The sequence below is a fragment of the Chelonus insularis genome, unplaced genomic scaffold (genome assembly GCF_013357705.1).
Source record: "Chelonus insularis isolate UGA/USDA-ARS -01 unplaced genomic scaffold, ASM1335770v1 contig_88_pilon, whole genome shotgun sequence".
In the NCBI taxonomy this organism is placed as follows: Eukaryota; Metazoa; Arthropoda; class Insecta; order Hymenoptera; family Braconidae; genus Chelonus; species Chelonus insularis.
Genome location: NW_023276776.1, coordinates 2649164 through 2670006, shown reverse-complemented (window position 1 = coordinate 2670006; position 20843 = coordinate 2649164). Strand labels below are relative to the sequence as shown.

The following is a 20843-nucleotide window of genomic DNA, read 5'->3' as shown; positions in this document are numbered from 1 at the left end:
TCATTTTTTCTCAAGAAAAGTATTTAATGATTTTTGATTGATTTCTATTTTATTATGAAATATCCTGGAGCATAAAACAATGGAAAATACTATAAAAATCCTTTTAAAAAGACTTGATAAGAAAAAAAGAATTTATCTTACTTACAGTTATGATTTTTGTTGTGTCTGCAAGAAAAATTTGTCCCCAGTTAGTTGCATCTATAGATTTTTTCTGCAAACTCAACAGAAATCAAGATTGTTGTAGGAACAGACTTTCGATTAGTTGCGGCAACTGAATATTTTTTATCGTGCAGAAAAATTTAATTAAGCGTGTGAAATGATCTTGAAATCGCACCTTATAAATGAAGCAGACAAAATAAAAGGAATCACAGTTGTTGATGGTCCAAATCTGGATTTAGGAAGGAATGATATACAATCCTAATGGTATATTGTAAAATAAAAAGGATACCATCTTTAAGTGTTCATATGTAGTTTTCTTATAGCAACCACAAAACGATTATGAAAGTTTCAACATATGTGTTTCACCACTATGCTTTTCTATATATCCATTCTTTCTGTCTACTCGCCATGCAGTAGCACAAATATAGTTCAGTTTAACATTTCTTGCGATGAGCTCTCTGAACACATGCGACCCTCATCTTTTTGTCACATATGAAATTGTTTGTTTGCCTGTCTGTCTTCATACTATTTTTATCTGAAACCATAAATTTGAAATTACTCAATATTGTTGTTTCATCAATTCCATTTGGATTTTTTTCATTTATTTTTTTAAATTATTTTCCTTCTTGCAAATAATTCTCTCCAATATATCTATCAACTTTATCAACAAAATCCCCTGAAAATAAGGGTAAGTTACATGTCGACGATTCACTGCACATGTTTAAGTACTGATCGTGAAACTGCCAATGACATGGTCAATTACGTTCATACGATTTGCGAGTATCAGAAGTAGAGCCATGTAGTACTAGAATAAGTGCTGACGGTGATAAAATGAGAATAATAAAAAAATAATGAAAAAGGTCAAAAAAACTATCTTTTAAAAACTAGTAAAATAAATAATCACATTAATTGCAATTTAAATTTTAAATTAAATATAATTTTGCATCTTTTCATTTTTTCTGGTGTTTTAATTTCCAACTTTTGTATTTCTTTATACAGTTATACTTTCGGTAATTAAAAAAGTTCTTGGAATTAATAAAGACTGGTTGAAGAATTTTGTGTTTTATATAATTAAAGTGATATATTATTTATGATACATAATTAAATATTAATTTCAATTGAATGATAATGATAAGTATTGAATGATAATGATTGTATTATTATTCAGGAATTTTAATAAAATAATACTGAAAATAAAACGCATGCGCTTTTGAGCTTTTGGGATCTCAGGAGAGGTGTGTGTGTTGCCTCCTTTCTATTCCCTGTTTTCTTTTGGAGCAGTTCCGCCGCGACTTTGGTACAGCGTGTTATCAATGAATTTCCCGCCGTTTTTATTATTGTTCATCGATATACTTATGTATAAATTTGTTAAATAAACAAATAACTAAAACTCTTTATCGTACTTATTTTTTAAGTATTAATGAAAATAAATCAAAATTAAAAGACATATTAATATTAAATTATAATTACACTGCTCAAGTTAATTCAAGCTTCTATTGTTTACCAATAAGTATTATATTTTAATCAGTTTATTAATAACTAAATAAAAGTATTGAAAGTTTAGTATTTATAATGCTAGGTTCATTTTATGAATAAAGACGTAGGATTAATTTTTTTATTACAACAAGGATATGTTGTAATGACACGTGCAATATGAAATTTAAGGTGAGATTTGATCTTCAAAGTCTTTGGTTGATTGATTTATTTATATAATCAGTTTAAAAGGATTTCATTTCACGATGGTTATTTAATATTAGATATTTACAAGTTTTGAGTTAAGATGAAATGAATTTAAACAAAAAGATTTCTCTATTTCATAGTATAAAAATTAAATTACCTGTTAATTTTTTTTAGCAAAATGTTTATCTGTGTTCTAATGAGGGTAATTCACTTGCACCAAGTTTCGTAGTATTTGTTGATTAAATCAGCTACGATTTAATTAGTGATACGCCAATGTCTGTCACATATTCAGTAGAACATTAAATTATCATCAAATTTATTTTCATTGAGGTACGTAAATTTTATTCATATTATTAATTATAAGAAAATGTTTATATTTAATATAATAAATTAGAAAATTTTTAACGTTAGAAAAATATTCGTAAAACAAAAAAAAATTCATGCTTTCATCTTTTGACGTACATTAAATTTTTTTTTTCTTCACGTAAGTATGAATCTGTGCATGTGGTGAATTTCGTTTTTCTTAACTGAAGAGTTCAAGTTTACATATTTATATTTGGGCTAAAAAAAATGAAATGTTTATATTCAAGAATAAAAAGTTTATTATCTCATATTTGTTTAAAAATAGAATGTTGAATTAATAAAGATTTTCTCTGGAATTGAAAAGAAAAATTTTCATGTTTTTTTGTCCATTAGGAAGTAAAGAAAAAAAGATAAGAAAAAAATCAAATGTATGATACGAAAAAAATCGAGTATCTATTTTTCTTGAAAAGTGGTTGAGTTCAAACCCAATTGACCGAAAAGCATTATCGATTTATTGACATGATTGACAAAAAAATTAAGCTCTTTGTTATTTTTCTTTGACTATTTTGCCAATGTTTTTAATTTCAACTCTTCAAGTCTTTAGAAATATTTTTTTGTCGTAGACAAATATTTATTAAATAGATATCGAACTTTGCAAATAATTCTTTGTTAAATAATACGAACGAAACTACATACTTAAACACATAAGAAACAGTGAAAGAAAAATATAAAGAAAAAAGTGAAATTGAGGATGAAATGGAGCATTCTGAAGCGTTTTTTTTCTCTCATCGTTCTCACTATTAAGACCCTCTTAAATGACTATATCTAACTATGACTAGGCCTACAAATTTCTGCAATATTTCTTGTTAGTACTTAAACCTTTCATTTATTTTCATTATCAACCAAAAATTCATATTGAATATTTCATTATTTAGCTGTTAATCAATCATTCTCATCTGACAAATTTACTAGAGTATCCCAACATTCTTTTGTAATTTATTCGATGTAATAAAAAAATTATCAAAGACAAATGACTAAAACTGTGACAAACTTATAAAACAAGTTGACACATAAAACCTAAAACTCATGTACTTCCCTCTTTATAGACTTAAAATAAAGCAACTTAATTTATGAATAAAGTCGAGTATTATTTATTACAACTCGTCAAAAAATTATCAAAAAAAAAATCTGATGAATTTTTTAGAAGTCTAGACATCATGAAAACATCAACAATTTCAATAAATCCAGGAATTGTTTTATTTTGTATTTTTAGCATATAAATAATTGATGCATAAACTGATAAATTGATGAATCACTGGTATGATTAACAGAATGTTGGAATACTGGATGGCAAATAACGATACTGAAACAAATAGTAGCCTATCTAAAATTGAAGAGGTCTTGGAAAATCCAGAGTCAGCAATTTTATTTGGTGGTTATCCTCCATGGCTGCTTCATTTTGCTGCTGGATGCTGTGTTCTTTTTATGCTGATCGGCATACCTGGCAATCTCATCACTGTCGTCGCCCTTTTTCGTACTAAGAAGGTAAAGATACACAAAAAATAACACACCTCCAGACTTGACTCTCAGCTATCTCTTTTCCTGTAATCATTTATCTTTTATTCATAAATTTATATATCTTGGTTACTTTGGTTTTACATCGTTATTATTTATACCTCGTATATTTCCCATATCCGGATGAATTTGCAATCCTTTGATATCCGCAAAGAACTTATATTTTCTTATTACATTTTTAATTATCCTATATCCGTGCTTGGAAGTTCATTTTGTTTATCTTCCAGACCACGTAGTTAGTGAGGAAAAGAAACGATAAATAAATTTAGGGATAAGCTGAGTGTGATGAACTTGTTGAAGAAAATTCGTCTTCTTATCCCTAAAATAGACAGATTATTCTTATTCCATTTATATAATCGTATAGTTTTATATCAAATAACATAAAATTGATAAAATTAAGTGAAATGTTATTTTTAGGTTAAAAAAGAATATTTTTAGTACTGATTTATTGAAATATAAAGATTTTTAATCAAACTAATTTCTGGTAAAGTCAAAAATCATACCTCGTTTACGTTTCTATTAATAGGTAAATGGAAGTTTCATTATTATTTTAATTTATGTACTACATTAAGTTCTAATAGCACTTTGGCAAATGACTATTACGACATATCTGTGCATAAAGGTTGGGTAAATTTCACAAGTCTCTCCCATTAATTAATTAATTACTTAACAATTATATGATTCATATGCTAGTAATTGATTTGAAAATAATAATTATCAAATAAACTGGAAAAAAATTTCCATTTAATCTAAGTAAAAAAGTGATAAGTCTTCAACTTGATGTAAGATTTCATTTTATTTATGATATCAATGAATTTTTATTTGTCACAAGTAGGGTTAGGAACTCGTTTCTTGATTGAGTACAAAACTCTTTCAGTGTATGATTAGCAATTTCACAAGTTCCATTTTTCTGTTTCAAGTAATTTGTGAAGACGTTACAGTTTACTTTACGATCTGGAGTACTGTAAATTAAGAGGGGAGTATAAGAATAAAACATTTCCTGATGTCGACTCAAGTAGATATACTTTTCTTTTTCGTTTCAAGTTTAAACCCTTAACTGCCTCCCGACTATTTTCACTAACGATTCTTTCCTCGTAAACGTACTCGGTGATATATATCCACACAATCTAAGATCTTTTCACATTTATTAAACTTTAAACGTTTTCTATTTGACACAAAAAGGTTCTCCATTCGATATTTATTAGGAATTTTGGAATTAATTGAAATTTTATTCAAAAGAAAAAAAAAATTAACAATGAACTCCAGAAATAAAACAGTTGAATGAAGACTCAGAGTTTCAACTAAGCTACAAGATACTTAAGAATTTGTTATCTGGATTATTAGAGTTGATACTATTGCAACGAGTTTCATAACCTATTCTTCGAGTTTCTGAGTTAACACACAAGACTTTGGATTGGTTTATAAATGGTTCTTTCTTATTAATAAAATTTTTACAACTGCAAATGTTTTAACCAAAAAAAGTTAAATGTCATATACACATTTAATTGAATTGTTTACTTTGTAATTGACTGAGTAATCTATATATACAACTTATATGTCTATTTTTAGTTGGGGTCAAAGCTCCTCACACAAAACTCTAGTATCTCGTGCTCCTCTTCAATGTATTATCCAAGATTGCTTAAAGGAATTATCGATTAACTTAATTATCCTGCCGGAATCAATTACAATTCTCATTGATAACACATATAAGCTTATATCTCACAACTTGATTAACGTCTCAAAATATCTTACAATTCTTTACGTTTTATTTATTTTTGACGATGCCTACACACATTGTTTACTTATCATTCCAGACATTGATTTATGTTCTCTCAATATGAAGAATATTTTCCTCTCAATTAATTGTCCCATTAATTGATTAATAAAATATTATGCGATTTTTACTTTCTATTTTAGTTTACCTTGGATAATTATGCAATAAAAAAAAAACGAGTGGTCGTATTTTATTACTCTCAAAGGTCCACCTTGACGTCCATATCTTGACATAGTCTTCAAAAAAATCGAACGGATATAAAATAGCCGATAATTCATTGCCATGGGATTCATCGATATATTTCAGCTCAAATAACGTCTGCTGCACTTTTTACACCTTTTGATAACATCATCAATTTTTTTTATTGCACTTTTGAAGCGTAGAAAATCTTGGAAATTTCAAGCTTAAACTCTTATTATATTTTTACTGTCTGGCGCACGTGTCTTTGATTTTTTCCCTCTATTTCGAGCAGATGCACTTGATTCTGACCTACCTTCATCCTTTGTTTAAGAATTTTCTTCACGTGTTTATCTTAAAAAAAAACCTCGTCTGCTATTTCCATTCTGAAATAACTTTCCACACAATCTTTTTACCCCAATTAAACTGAATTATTTAATTTTAGATTACGAAAAGAGGTCATTTTTATTTTTATCACATTCAATTTTTATTTTAATTATATTTCACTAAATTTATCCAGTTGATACTTTTTTTTAGATTATTTTGTTATTTATCGAATGTCTTTTAAAATGTAAATGAAATTGACATTTTAGAAATATCTTTATACATTTCGTTTTATTTTAAATATAAAAAAATAAATATAAAACTTACTTGAATTGGAAAAAGTTGAATGAAACAAGATTGTGATACGTGACGTGTGTACTTTCATTTTCCTTCGGTCTAGAATTTCGTGGACTGTCCAGACAACAAGACCCATCTAAGAACTGGATTGCTTTGGCTATCATTTATTTATTTTTGTGCATCTGATTACTATTCTAAAAAATATCTAAAGACGTCTTGTTTTTGTGCTAGAAAAACCCTGAAGATAAAAATAAAAAAAAATAAAAGTACACTAGATTCTTTTTTTATTTTTCTTCTATGGAAAAGTACTCCATTTTATGTCTATGGCTTTTTAATTTCATAGTGATCAACATCGAATGACGAGAGCTTTTCTCGAAATTTATTTATTATTAAAGTTTAATTATGACAAGTAATGAATAATTAATTAAGAACGAAAATAATAATAGTTTTATTTAATAAATATTAGCAAACATTGACAAGTGCGGAAAAGCATTATTTGCAATAAGTCAGGTTGATTTTGACGAATAACTCGTGATTTAAATTTATACCCGGACGTTATTTCGACACATAACAAAAGAGTAACCGATAAAACGACGTTGATATAGCGAACGTGAAGAGGGTCAATGAACCCAGAAAGGATTAAGAATACTAGTCTCACGTAAGTAGATTGGTAGGAACATCCCTCTTTTTCCTTACGTATCTTCTATCCTTTACATAATCTTTAGGGTGCGCTGAAATTGTTGAATTTTCAATCCTCTTCAATATTTATTGTCAGCCCTAGAACATGGTTTACATTTGAGATTGATTTCTTTCAGTCGAAAGTTTATTTACTTTTTTATTCTTTATAATTTCACTTTTTATTGAATAAATAATTCTTTAAAATAGAAAATTTAATTTGAAAATAATTTCGACGTCTAAATATCTCAACTACAGTTTAAATTTAACCAGCAAATGCAACAGGATAATATATGTTTTCGAGTTATGTTGATTTATTGATCTATCAATAAGGTAATAAAATAAAAATGGCTTGCATTAATACAAGAATAAAGAAAATAGAATATTTAAACAATAATTCAATTGATTGACAGTATCATTTAAATACATGACAGATTTCTTTGATTTGAATAAAAATAAAGACCATTCTTTTGTAATTTTTTTTCTATTTTAGCCTCTGGAATTTTTTTTTTATTATTGTTTCCAATGTTTTTCTATTTCCTCTTCTGCCATTTTCCTGTTACTCTTATTCTTTTTGCATTTTACCACGCATATTATACTTGGTACTGAAATCTTTCTAACCCTAAAAAAACCTTTCACATCAATCTCTTTCCGTCACTGTAAAAAAATATTTATCATCCAGTTGTAACGAGTTTGACGTAAGTCGTTACAATTTATCGTTTCTTTATTCAAATATTTATGAAAATCGCCCTTAAGAATAAGTTGAAATTTATCGTTGATAATATGCCGTATGAATTTGTGATTGAATTAGGTTTTCTTCACATAAAAGCTCGAGTTATTGCTACACATACAGAAGCTACTTGTAAGTCGATTTGTCGCTTGATCATCAATTTTCAATTTCTCTTGATTGTCCTCATTCCAACGATACTTTATAACTTTATTTCTGGTTCTTTGCATGCTTTGTAGAAAGGTATCAATGTGTCAGAAACGCTCATGAAATTTTTAATAGCTCTTTTCTGTTCTAATAAAATGAAGCATAGAAGAATGACAAGGTGGAACATAAAATAGACAGACTAAATAATAAAAAAGATTATTACGTGAGACAATTAAATTTTTCATTTGACAATTTAAGGTTATATCAAATTTTAAACTACAATTAAGTATAATACACTTTTTTCTATTAATCCTCATTTTTATTGTATCGAATAAGTATCAATAAAAGTCGATTATTAAATTAAATTTTTTTACATTTATCACTGAAAGTTATAATTGATCAATAAATTTTGAAATTTAAACTTGTTTTTCTAGAGAGACATAAAAAATAATGATGACAATAATTTTTTATTTATTTCTAAAATTAAATAATAGCTTTATTAATAATTTTATTTGGTGTTACACAACAGAAAATGTAGAAAATAAAAAACAACTCTAGCAGTTACTACGTAAAAAAAAAACTCGTGTTCTGCTTGAAACGAGGACAATATACCCGGAAACATAATCGGTGAACCCAAAAGTGTAGTTATGATCAGTGAACATCTATTCTGACCCCTAACTAGTCTATAATATTCCAACTACATAGACAAAAATGGTAACAGGAAGAGAAAAAAAGCTGTATAACAGTGATTATCTCACTTTTGGCAGCCAATCTCTAATATAGTTTATCTTTGATATTTTTATTATGTTATCATTTAAATCACAAAAATTTCCATTATTCATTTCTTAAAATACCTCAGCTTTTCACTACTACTCCTTCAGCTAGAGTAATCGATCAGGTCAATATATGTATCTATTCTTTATACTGAATTTAAAAAGTTTATGTGGACGTAGCTCTTACTTTTCAGATAAAGCTTTCGAAACGCCCAGAAAATAGACTGGAGAATAAAGAATAGTTTATCGTGCAACATGCCACACTAACCCAATGACTAACTTCTCTTCTTACATCTTTATTCCTGGATTCTACTTTACAACTACCCTTTACCGTATTTCTCAGTTCCTTATTCTTTTGAGACATTTGAAGATTAATGTGCTCGAGTGTCCTGAAGGTCTTTATTTCCTTAGGCGCGTGAAATTGCATTCACTGTAATTACATAACCTCAATATTACCATCACATTTTCATGAGCCAGCACACACTAGTTTGCTAGCTTTAATTTTAATTTAATTAACCCTTTTATGAATGCATGAAATGCCTGTCATAATCTGCATGGAGAAAAATCATTCTTTACAAATTTAACCAGCCATGAATATGAGAAATTTTGCATTTTTAAATTTCATAATTACTACAAAGATAGTTGTGGTATAATTTAAATAGTAAATTTGCTTTTAAACTTTAATTAATTATATTGTAATAATTAAAAAATGTTAATGAATAATTGATTTAATTCTTTTCATTGTAGTTAAGAAATGCAACTGCAGTTTTCATAATGAACTTGTCAATATCAGACCTCATGTTCTGTTGCTTCAATCTGCCTCTGGCAACTTCCACATTCTGGTATGGCTCCTGGGTGCACGGACCACTTCTCTGTCGACTCTTTCCACTATTGAGGTATGGTCTTGTTGCTGTGAGTCTCTTTACAGTCCTTGCTATCACCATCAATCGTTATGTAATGATTGGTCATCCACGATTATATCCCAAGTGAGTATTTATCGCCGTAAACTTTGCTATCAAAGTGTCAGCTATAATGCATAATGTATTCTATAGGTTGTATGAGCCGAGATACTTAGTATTAATGGTGATAGCAACTTGGATATTTGGATTCGGCGCCCTGGTGGCGACCTGGTTTGAACATTGGGGCCGTTTCGGCTTGGATCCGGTCATAGGATCATGTTCAATACTCCGAGATGTTAATGGTCGTTCACCGAAAGAATTTTTATTTATTCTTGCATTTCTTGCACCTTGTATTGCCATTGTTGTTTGTTATGCTAGGATCTTTTATATAGTACGAAAAACTGCTAAAAAGAGTCGAAGACGTGATAAAGTTACAACCGATCTTGTCAAAGCCACTATTGAGGTAAACTATTAAATCTATTATTTAATAAAAACATCTCATGATAATATCTATCATTATACAAAATATATGTAGCATGTAACACAAAAATATTTTTGATGATGCTTTAGGTAAAGTACACTAAAAATTTTGAAGATTCTGCTTTGGGCTCAAGTTGTGGTGCAACGACTACTGAGAATGGTGGGTCTCCAGTCAGAAGTGATCGGATTCCATGTACTCAAATAAATATGCCGTTTTTTCTGATTACTGATGCAAGAAATGATTTAGAAAAAGCATTGAATCTATCAAAAAATGTTCATCAGGATGAATCATTAAAAGTAAATGATAATGATGAAAAAAAAGAAGAAGTACCTAGACTTGATACATTGTGCTCACATTCTCATTCAAATAAGAGTGAAAATGATAAAATAAAAGTGTTAGAAATAACTGACATTGACGATAAGATTAGTGTTGATGCTAGTCAGAATATTAATAGAAATAGAAAAATTTATTCAGTGACAATTCCAAATTTAAAATTCCCAGAAGTAAATTCATCTCAAGGAAAAGCAAAAGAAAAAGCTCTTCATTTTGAAAACAATGATCAGTGTCTTCAAGTTCCAAAAGGATTTTTAAAAAACTTGGGACAATGCTCGACTCGTTTACTCACTCCACCTTCACCAAAGTATGAGACTTCGGAAATGTCTGAAGAATTTCCAAGTTCACGTTCGGAATCTCCATCAGAACGTCGAATTAAGAAGAACAGTATTTTTAGGCGTGAATCACGATTCAGAAGTATAAGAAATCGTGCTTTAGAGTCAGGTAAAATGTCTGCTAAAGATAAAAAATTATTAAAAATGATACTTGTTATATTTTTATCATTTCTGATTTGCTATCTTCCTATTACAATCACTAAAATATTTAAAGACATAATAGACTGGCGAGGTTTAAATATTGCTGGATATATATTGATTTATCTTACAACTTGTATTAATCCAGTCATTTACGTTGTAATGAGTTCTGAATATCGTAGTGCATACAAAAATGTTCTCCTCTGTAGAAGTGAAATGAATTTTTTAGATAAAAAAAGTAGAGGAAAATAATTATTTTTTTATTTATATATTTTTTTCAATAAGAAGACTGAATATTTGTAAATAACACAAGAAATTCAACATTTTTTTAAAGCCTTTATTGATTTATATCTATTTTACAATTGATTTGCTCTGGCTTTATTTATTTTTACATACTTAAATGTTTAATCGAGGCAGAGCATTTACTTGATATTTAATAATTTTATTGCTGAGTATATAAGTTTTAATATTTTTTATACATTAATTTAGGATTTTATAAGAAATTTTATCAATATATATTTGAGTATATATATATATAAATATAATTATAAAAATTCTCACGTGTCAGTGATAATTCCATTAAATTTATGTGATTATAATAAATGTGTCTAATATATTTATTAAAACAATAATTATCAACTAGTCATTGTATGTAATTGAAACGGATAAATGATTTTCGTTTATCTTGCATTCAAAAATATGTAACAATAGTGATAAAATAGAATTTCAAAAAAATAAGATAGATTCAAGAAAGAATGTGACTTACAAAAAGTCTTTTTAAACAAGTTATATGTATAGTAGCTTATCACTATTAAAAATTCATTAATTGTAAACACATTAATTATATACATTTTTTCTTATTAATCTTTTTCGATTTTTTATACATTTATAATTGATATTATTCTAGTTATTTATAACTTTTAAATTGCAATATTTTATTGATAAACAAATGATTGAAATAAAAATATTAATTTACTAAATTATCAAGTCCAGCTCAATTGATTTTGTTATTATGATTAAGTCATAGTTAAAATCAATTAAACTTTTAATTTATTCTAACCCTTTAAAAATGAATTGAACCTCTAAAAAATAAAAATTGATTTAATTCATCCATTCTTTGATACGTTTAAGCATCAACTGTTGGAGGAGCAGTTGGTGTTTGAATAGTGCTAACCGATGTTGGCCATTTCTTTTCTTGTCCATTAGTATTTGGTGCAGCTTTTGGCGTAATTTTTGTAATATCAAGCTTTTGTGCTGATTGTTGGAATTTATAATATAAACCACCGGCTGCCCCACATAATCCTACGCCGAGAGTCAAAAACAAATACTTCATGATCCTGTAAATTTATAATTACATTAATTTCCATAAATATAAAAACTATTTATAAATATATAAAATTAAGTAAATTCCTTTTTCATCTTACTTTATTATTGTGAACACTTTGAATACACCCTTCAACTGTTTAACATATTCATCACCAAGAACAAGACCTTCTTCCACCCAAAACAACGGTAAAAGAGCAGTAGGGAATGTCTTCATAAGCTTGAATTTTTCTATTGGAAATATCATCATATTGAACTGTAATCTTTTTCCAGCAGCAAGAGGAGTTGCAGTTATTGGTTCAAAATCCAGAAAAATTTGATGTTTTTCCTGAAATCAACAGTAATAATTTATGAACTCCTTACAGCTTACATTTAAAAATAATCACTTGTTTATTAACTACATATTACTGTTTTTATTTATAAAAGCTCATTCGTTTACCTCCATAGGATTAAGACCGTCAACTTGAGTGAGGTATTCTTCAGCCGTGAGATAAAAATGTGGTAATGTAGCAATAATAGGAGCTTTAATACAAGGATAAAGATCAAATAATCCTTTTTTCAAACACTTATCAGGTGCTGGACATAAACATTTGATCTCTGGGTCACTACTCATATCTCCCAAATCAGCCGAATATCGATTGGTTTTAATTCCTTATTAAAAAAAATTTTTTTTCAATTATAAAATGAATACAATTTAATTAAAAAGTACAAATTTAAAAATCCTTAAACATACCTTTAATTTTTGTAGGCCTTTGATATCTTGTGCTAAGACTCCGGCACAAATCAGGAGTAAAAGACACGACATCTTCATTTGAATAAAGATAAGCATGAAATATGGTGGAATCAGTACCATTAAATTCATTACAAGTTCCTTCTTCAGACCAAACACTCAGTTTTGGTTCCCCCTTAAATTCAGTGACAACTCCAACGTCCAAGTAATTTTTTATTCCACGTTTGACTTTTATCCGATCAGGAATAACCGTTCCATTTTTCTAGTCAACAGTATACATATTTGATAATGATAGTGTAAAGGTAATTAGAAAAGGAAACTTAATTTTCTAGGAAAGTTTTCATATAAAAATCAATAGTACAAGGATATAGAGGTACTTGAAATAGACCAACATTAAAACAGTTATCATGATAGCATACTTATTTACTTGAATCTAAAACAAATATTGTTAAATACTTACATGACCAAATAGTGCAAATCTGTAATTTTCACCATCCTTGATTAATGCACTATCATCTTCACGTAAAAGTGAACAGACTGCACTGCCTGCAAAATCTTTGACCGAACAATCAACAGGCAAACCGTCCCAAAGAATTTGACGTGCTGTTGTTTTGATGAATATAGAATCAGGTTTATGAAAAATGCTGTCTATTGCTTTGGCTATATAGTAAAAACAAAACCATTAAAACAATCAAGGTGAATAATCATAATAATTAGATTTTTTTTATAATTATGAGAAACACTGTTTTTACCTGCTAGACCAACCATTCCAGGTTTTTCTCTCACAGTAGTCAATATCATTCCAAGAATCATTATATGAGGTAAGACTAATTCAACATCTTCAGTAAGACCTGGAGCACTTTTACCAGGATTAAAAATCCATGTGGCTTTGTTACTGTATTCTACTGTATCATCAGCATCATTATCATCACAATCTACCTTTTCTTTCCACTCACTTGTAAATTTTAAAAATTTATTAATTATCAGAACTACCTTTTATATTTATTTGTTTGAAATAATTAGTCTTTTTTTTTTATTAATTACTTACTCATAAAAAAATGGACCAACTTCTTGGACAATGGGTTTAGCTCCAGTCTTGATTTGATCAGCATTTGTAATATTGAATAAATAAATTCTAAAGTCTAATGGAAAAGGTGTTTTTTCCCACATATCTCTTATATCTTCTCCTTTTTTTAGTCGTACTGCCTATTAAAATTTTATGCATAATTGAAAAATAGCAAGCATTAATTACAAGTAAGCGATCATTATGAACAAAAGAGCAAGGTCAACTAGGATAGTGATTAAGAGTGATGGAAACACAATCAAAAAATTCATTTTACTTATCATGATTTAATCATTATCTAGAGATTTGTTTGATAGATTAATACAAAATCATTCATTATTTAGTAAGATTGAAGTATTTTTTTCACTCGCAATTTTGCTAATCATTAACTGATATGTGATAATGTTATTCTTTGCGAATAAATGAAATCAGAAAAGAAAAAAACAACGGAAAAAGAATGATAAAAAAGAATATAATTAGAATCTGTCTGATATTCTTTTCAAATAGGTAGCAAGTGAATTATTTTTTTTTTCTATGTTAAATAATATGAAAAATATATTTGCCGTAAAAACAACCAGGGAAACATTAGGTATCATCATGCGAACATGAGTGTTCTGAAGCAAATCGTGATGTCGTGTCACTCGTCATCATCAAACCAATCATTAAATCAAAGTCTCGTATGTTAATTAAGTCAGTCAAAACTGTAGTTGTTTCTTTATGCGTTACAAAATTAGATGCAGATGAATCAAATAATTGTCAGGTGGAAAATTGGAGTGAAAAAAAAGTATATTTATGATGCTATAAATATTATTTTCATTTGCGTGATTATTAAATTGATAATTACCAATGTTGATACCTTGATCAACCTATTACGTCATGTTAATGAAAAAATAGAAAACAAATTGTCGCGGCTTTGTAGTTTTTAAAACGTTAAATAAAAATCATAGTTATAGTGTTTGATAGCTGGACTTAGTTTATAGAATAAAATTTCAATTAGAAAAATTTTTCAAATCTTAAATGTTGAAAAGTGAATAACAAGTTGTAGAAATTAGATGAACATACCTTTTTGACTTGGCTTTTAAGAAATGGTGGAAAGGCGCTGAATAATAAGAACCCCAAGAAGAAGAGAATACTTCCAGCAATACCAACTTTCATATGTAACAACATATTGAGTGTGTATTTTTGGTAATTATCCTTTGATTAAATTCAAACAATTAAATAAAATAAACCAATTTTTGTTTAGAAATAATTAGAACTGAATTTGATCACTTTTTTGTTGAATTAAATATAATTTTTAATAATTCATACGTGAAAATGATTTTCAAAAGTCCAGGAAATAGAATGAATCTGAGGCACTTGAGTGGACTTTTGAAAATGCACTGTCGTGAGGAATCTGCATATACATGAACCAATATTACACGTACCCCACTTGAAGAATTCTTGATCGCTTCATTTGCAGTTGCGCACTTGGTGTTCAAGACGTGTCAAATAAATAATATCTACGTTTGATATATTATTTTTTCCATAAATTATATACTAAACTAATGAGCAATTATTCTCTATCATTATTCATAAAAAAGTATGAAAAATTCCACTTAAAAAATGCTTGTTAATTTTATTCCTCACTATTATCACCACGTGAGCTTGATGAATCAAAGTCCTTTGATATTTTTTAGCTAAATTCTTATATCTCACTTATCAATATTATCAGCTTTAAGAAATTTTTTCTAACTTTTCTGTTCATTCGAGTGATAAAAAAACTTGTTTGATGATACAGAGCTTTCACGGAAGAAAATTAAAAAAGTTATGATATCTGTTAGATTAAAGAAAAATTCGCAAGGTGGTTGAATAATTGAATAAAAAAGGCAAAAAATAATAGCAATAAGTAACTTATTAAATCATATAAAAATGACATATCATACTTTTCAATTGATATGATTATTGCATATTCAACATAGAGAGCGAATTGTAGGTTGAGGTGTCAGACTTATGCAGTATCACACTTGATTTTTGCAACCGAGGGCAACTGATGAATAAGCCATAGGTTTATAATAATAGCTCGACATATAGATGAACTTAATCAGGTGTCAATACAATGTGAATCTTACGTAGTAAATAGCAAGACATTGTAACTGTTTTTCATGGTGAAAGTGCATGGAAATTTTAAAAAATCATGCGTCTTATTGATAAAATTATTATGCGAGCTTTATAATTTATAAATATTTTAGTGATTTATTTGAAAGGTGTCGTCATATTGCAAGTAGACGATGTTGAGGTGTGACATTCCCACGCCAGCCAGGAAGCGTACAACCTTCGACACCCGCTGATAGTTACGAGGTCGCACCCCATTGGACAGCAATCGTTATGCACTTATAGACCTTCACACCTGAATATTTTCAAGTTTAACACTCAATTGGTTATACAGTTATTGGTAAAATAATTAGTCTACATCAAGTTACAACTATATGCATGATGTTTGATTCACTTTACAAATCCAAAACAGTTGCAGAAGAACTTTATAAGTTAAACAAACATTATAATTAATCTTGATATATTTAGAAATAATTATTCATAAATTGTCTATTTTTTTAATAAAATATTTAATTTTATTTTTATCGAATTTTATATAAATAAAATTGGAATATCGTAAACATACTTATTTTTTAAATGAAATAACATATATTCAATAATTATTAATAATTTAACAAAGCATATTAACAATTGATAGATACTTTTAATTTACCATCCATGTTTGTAATGAATTGCAACTGGTACAGGGTAAGGCTTAGGAATCTGTACAGGTACAGCAACATGAACTGGATAAGGTTTACTTACAGGTACAAGCTTTTCAACAGTTACAGGATATGGTTTTGGTACAGGAACTGCAACTGGACGATCTACATGAACTGGAACATGAATATGTTTTTCTACAGGTACAGGAATTGGTCGATCTACGTGGACAATCTTTTCAATATGCACTGGATATGGTTTAGGCACTGGAACTGCGACAGGAACAGGTACTGGACGATCAATGTGAACTGGTACAGGAACACCTACATGTTTTGTGACTGTTTGAACAACTGGAACTGCTACCGGGACTGGTTGAGGCACTGCAACCGGATGAGGTACTGGAACTGGATGAGGAACTGCCACGGGGGGTGCTACTGCTACTGGTTGAGGAACTGCTGCTACTAATGAAATAAAAGGTAATAAAAAACATTTTTTCTATCAAGTTCATTAGAGTTTAAGTACTTACCAAGTGGATGGTGAATAGGCTGAGGCTGAGGTTGATAAATTACATGATTTTGATGTTGTTCTTGAGGAATTGGGAAATGCTGATCATGTAAGGGATGTTCAGAAATAGGTGCTGGCTCTTCCGGTGGTCCGTAAACGTGAGAAGGATGATGCTGATATTGATCTTGCTGTGGTAATCCATAGCCCAAATTCAACACACCTCTCTTTCCATGTTTCTTGACTATTCTTGAGTTATTTGTACCAGTATCCACTCTTATAGCTGATGAAATGGTCAAACAAGAAATCAAAACCTGACAACAATAATTCAAAGTTATATGTAACTGAGTCACTTCTACAGATTTTGATAAATTAGACAGTTTATAAAAAATATCAATCACTAAAAGATATATAAGTGGGTACCAAAAACAACTTCATGACAGCAGTGAAACTTGTCATCGTAGTGGAAGTCAACTAAAAACTGAACATGATTGGCATTGTGACCCCCATAAGTATTTATAGACCATCAATTGTCACATGGGCTATCAGGAATATATTGTCAATCAATCAAGTGTGAGCTTCACATACGCATTTATCTATTGTTGAAGAATAACTTTCGCTACTTCTAACGTTGGGCGAGGGCCAAAATCGTGACGTGTTTTCTTCCTAGTTCCATAAACTGTCTTACGTTGATTACTAAATAAGGAACATTCCTTTTTGCAATTTAAACACTTAACCTATAATTAAGTGACCTCAATAATTAAATAATTAAGTGTTGCAAGTCATGTATTTGATAATAATCTAATGTTGTGGTATTTTGAATAATAAAGCAATCAAATGAATCAAATTCATTATATTTTAATGATGTTTTATATTATAAAATCAATAAAGGGTAACTTACACTTCTTAAGTAGTTTCAAAGTTGATTCAAGAAAGTACGTCAAATGCATAACAATGAATGACAGTCAAGTGTAAATTCTTCAATAAGTTTGATATATGAAATAATTATCACTGGAGTAGTTTTTTGTACTTCTTATAAACATCATAATTGCTGTTAATCCATTATGATAATATCTTCATACGGCAAAGTAGCATTGTGAAAAACGATTATGCTTACTCGGACAAGTGCAACAAATAATTAATGATACATAGCACGTAAACTAGAAGCTCGAGTTCTACTAAAAGCATAAGAAGAAGAATCACATTAGAAAATGAAAGTTGGGAAAGCTAGTGATATGGAAACGTAAGTACCTGCTTATATTAAGCATACAAGGAGATACTTCCGGGAATGGAAACGCAAATACATCAATCCATGATCGAACTGGTTTTAAGTTAATTACTGGACTATTTTTCATACTTGATAATTAAGCAATCTATCTTCAACTAGAAGTTGAGCTGTATAAGTCACTTTTGTTTTCCATCTTATGACATTCTAGACATGTTTCTCTTGTTTATTGAAATAGATGAATAATAATTAATTAGCAAACTGAATTTTTTTTATAAACTATCTATGTTTGTTTCTTGAAAATATAAATAAGCCGTTTATATATTTCTTCGTTCGATTTCATGTAAAGTAGGCTATCATAAATAATTACTCTAAATCAATAAACAATTTTATGAGTCATATTTAATAAATTTTTACTTTAAATTTTTATTCTCTTCTTTGTTAAATAAAATAACATTTTTCAAATAATATCTAATAATTGTTCAATAAATTAAGATTTTACTTGAAGGAATTCATTTCACCGGAAGTTGTTGGTGACGATAGATGAATAATAACATAAGAAGTAGGTCAGTGACAAAAAATATACGTAGCTTATTATATATGCTAATAATTTACACACTATGTAGTTAAAATATGAAGACTACTGGATGTAAATTTTTTTGTAGTAGAATTTTTATGAAGAAGTAAAAATTATGTAAAAGTATTTGTATCAAATTATTCTTCAATAGAAGGTCATTACTACTAAACACGTTTAATCACATTCTTTTAATATCTTGATTCTTAATTTTTGGATTAGTAGAGATCTTGACTTGTTCAATTAATGATTAACGAGCCACTTCTTTTCTCTTTTTCCTATTTGCTTGATACATACAAGTTCCTCTACTTTTTAAAACCAAATAAAAAATTTCTGGTCCTTATTGGAATTCTTCACGGGAGATATAAAAAGGATTTTCAACATACTGCAGATCAGTTGATCTCTCATGTTCTGACAGATTAGAAAGATGATTAAGATCTTGGTAAAAAAAATTAAAGATTTGAAAACGTATCACATTATTTTTGTTAATTTCTTGTTTAATATATTTAACTGTTCGAATGACTAGGTTTTTTTGGGCTGCTGTATTATTGTTTCTGGAACGTCATCCAATCAAGTAAAACAAAAACGGAGTTTGTTTGGTGATATTAGAATATCAAGCTCTTTACCTACATCTAGCTATGGATACGGTCATCCATGGTCTCGAAGCAGAAATCCTTGGAAAAGTCTTAAAATAACATCCGATTTGTATGACTCGAGTCCTGGGTAAGTAGTTAAATAGTTCTTTTATCTTTATCTTATCAATCAATTCAAAGTTAATTTATTTACTTTTAGTTTAATATATGGAAGTGCACGACCATCTCCACCGATATCAAGTCCCTCAGTTGTATTAACAAAACATGTGATTGTTGAAAAACCAGTGCCTGTACCTGGACAACCTGTTGTACTTGAAAAGCAAGTGCACGTACCTGTTCCTGTTGAAAAAATTGTTCCTGTAACAGTAGAAAAATCTGTACCCGTTGCAGTACCACAGGTAAGGTATTTGCAAATAAATCAATCGAATGAGATTATTTAAAAACTGTTTCATGAAAAAAAAACTTTGATTTAGATCATCCCATATCCAGTTGAACGACCATCACCAATTCGTCAAATCGGAATTCCGGTACCTATCTTCATTGCTCCTCAAGGACTTTTGTTTGGATCTGGATCAGCACCAACGAATGGACCACCAGCTCCCAGTCCTACAGTACCACCGCCACCACCACCATCTCCGGCTCCTGCTCCAGTTCCTATACATCATTTACCACGTCCAGATCTGGTTCAACAACCCGTTCAAAGTCAACAACAAGCTTCATCTGTACAACCGATTAGTCTTTCTGTGAGTGCCGGATTATCAGGAATTCCATTCCAAATACCTGTGCAAATGTTATCAAACAATCAAGTACCCGTACAGATAATGTCAAATAACCAAGTGCCACTCCAAATGATACCGAGTCATTCAGTTCCTATTCAAGTGATACCAAGTTCTTCAATACCTGTTCAAGTGCTAGCAAGTAAGCCTATTAGTCGTGGAATTGTTCATGGTTTAGATTCTAGCTATATTCAGCTACCGACACTTGACACTGCTCCTGAAAGTGTTCAAAGTAACAGTCTTTCAGGTGTTGAAACTTTTTTACCAGATGACTGGAAATATGATTAAAAAATTTGTGATTAAATATGAATAAAACTCATAATAATTATACTTATATAAACTACTTATAGAATTTCAAAAAATCCAGATTAGCATGTTATGTTATCAACTTATTAAATAAACTTCTTAGTAGAATTATCATCGTTTTTTATATTTCTCTCTGTTGTAACCCTAGTAATGCCTATTACCAATAAATTACATTTTTTCTGTGTTGATATTTTCTTGAAGCAAAGCTCAAGTCAAAAAGTTTCC

The 20843-nt window shown here is 29.0% G+C and overlaps 4 protein-coding genes and 1 long non-coding RNA gene across 5 annotated transcripts; 2 read left to right on the top strand and 3 right to left on the bottom strand.

Annotated features, from left to right (window-relative positions):
• The first annotated feature begins 1712 nt into the window (after positions 1-1712).
• LOC118071686 (G-protein coupled receptor moody) lies at positions 1713-11091 on the top strand. Its single transcript, XM_035090996.1, has 6 exons — positions 1713-1824; positions 2014-2169; positions 3474-3687; positions 9359-9597; positions 9664-9973; positions 10081-11091. Exons 3-6 carry the CDS (start codon positions 3475-3477, stop codon positions 11047-11049), a joined length of 1731 nt encoding a protein of 576 aa, XP_034946887.1. The 5' UTR covers positions 1713-1824; positions 2014-2169; position 3474; the 3' UTR covers positions 11050-11091.
• On the bottom strand, positions 2525-4555 carry LOC118071687 (uncharacterized). Its single transcript, XR_004690930.1, has 3 exons — positions 4221-4555; positions 3819-4036; positions 2525-3744 (listed from the first exon to the last, which is right to left on the bottom strand). It is a non-coding gene; the product is annotated as an uncharacterized lncRNA (long non-coding RNA).
• Positions 11092-11661: 570 nt separating the features above from the next.
• LOC118071747 (sensory neuron membrane protein 1-like) lies at positions 11662-15487 on the bottom strand. The gene is made up of 9 exons (XM_035091093.1): positions 15338-15487; positions 14976-15107; positions 13899-14056; positions 13603-13805; positions 13311-13510; positions 12854-13112; positions 12560-12771; positions 12222-12448; positions 11662-12134 (listed from the first exon to the last, which is right to left on the bottom strand). The coding sequence occupies exons 2-9, from the start codon at positions 15078-15080 to the stop codon at positions 11924-11926; spliced, it is 1575 nt and encodes a 524-aa protein (XP_034946984.1). The 5' UTR covers positions 15081-15107; positions 15338-15487; the 3' UTR covers positions 11662-11923.
• Positions 15488-16637: 1150 nt separating this feature from the next.
• LOC118071769 (zinc finger protein 512B-like) lies at positions 16638-17654 on the bottom strand. The gene is given in 3 exon segments (XM_035091158.1): positions 16638-17104; positions 17170-17458; positions 17568-17654. Coding segments are annotated over 3 exon segments (828 nt in total). The 3' UTR covers positions 16638-16652.
• Positions 17655-19346: 1692 nt separating this feature from the next.
• On the top strand, positions 19347-20663 carry LOC118071795 (pollen-specific leucine-rich repeat extensin-like protein 4). Its single transcript, XM_035091206.1, has 4 exons — positions 19347-19385; positions 19470-19666; positions 19736-19934; positions 20010-20663. The coding sequence occupies exons 1-4, from the start codon at positions 19371-19373 to the stop codon at positions 20598-20600; spliced, it is 1002 nt and encodes a 333-aa protein (XP_034947097.1). The 5' UTR covers positions 19347-19370; the 3' UTR covers positions 20601-20663.
• The last annotated feature ends 180 nt before the right edge of the window (positions 20664-20843 follow it).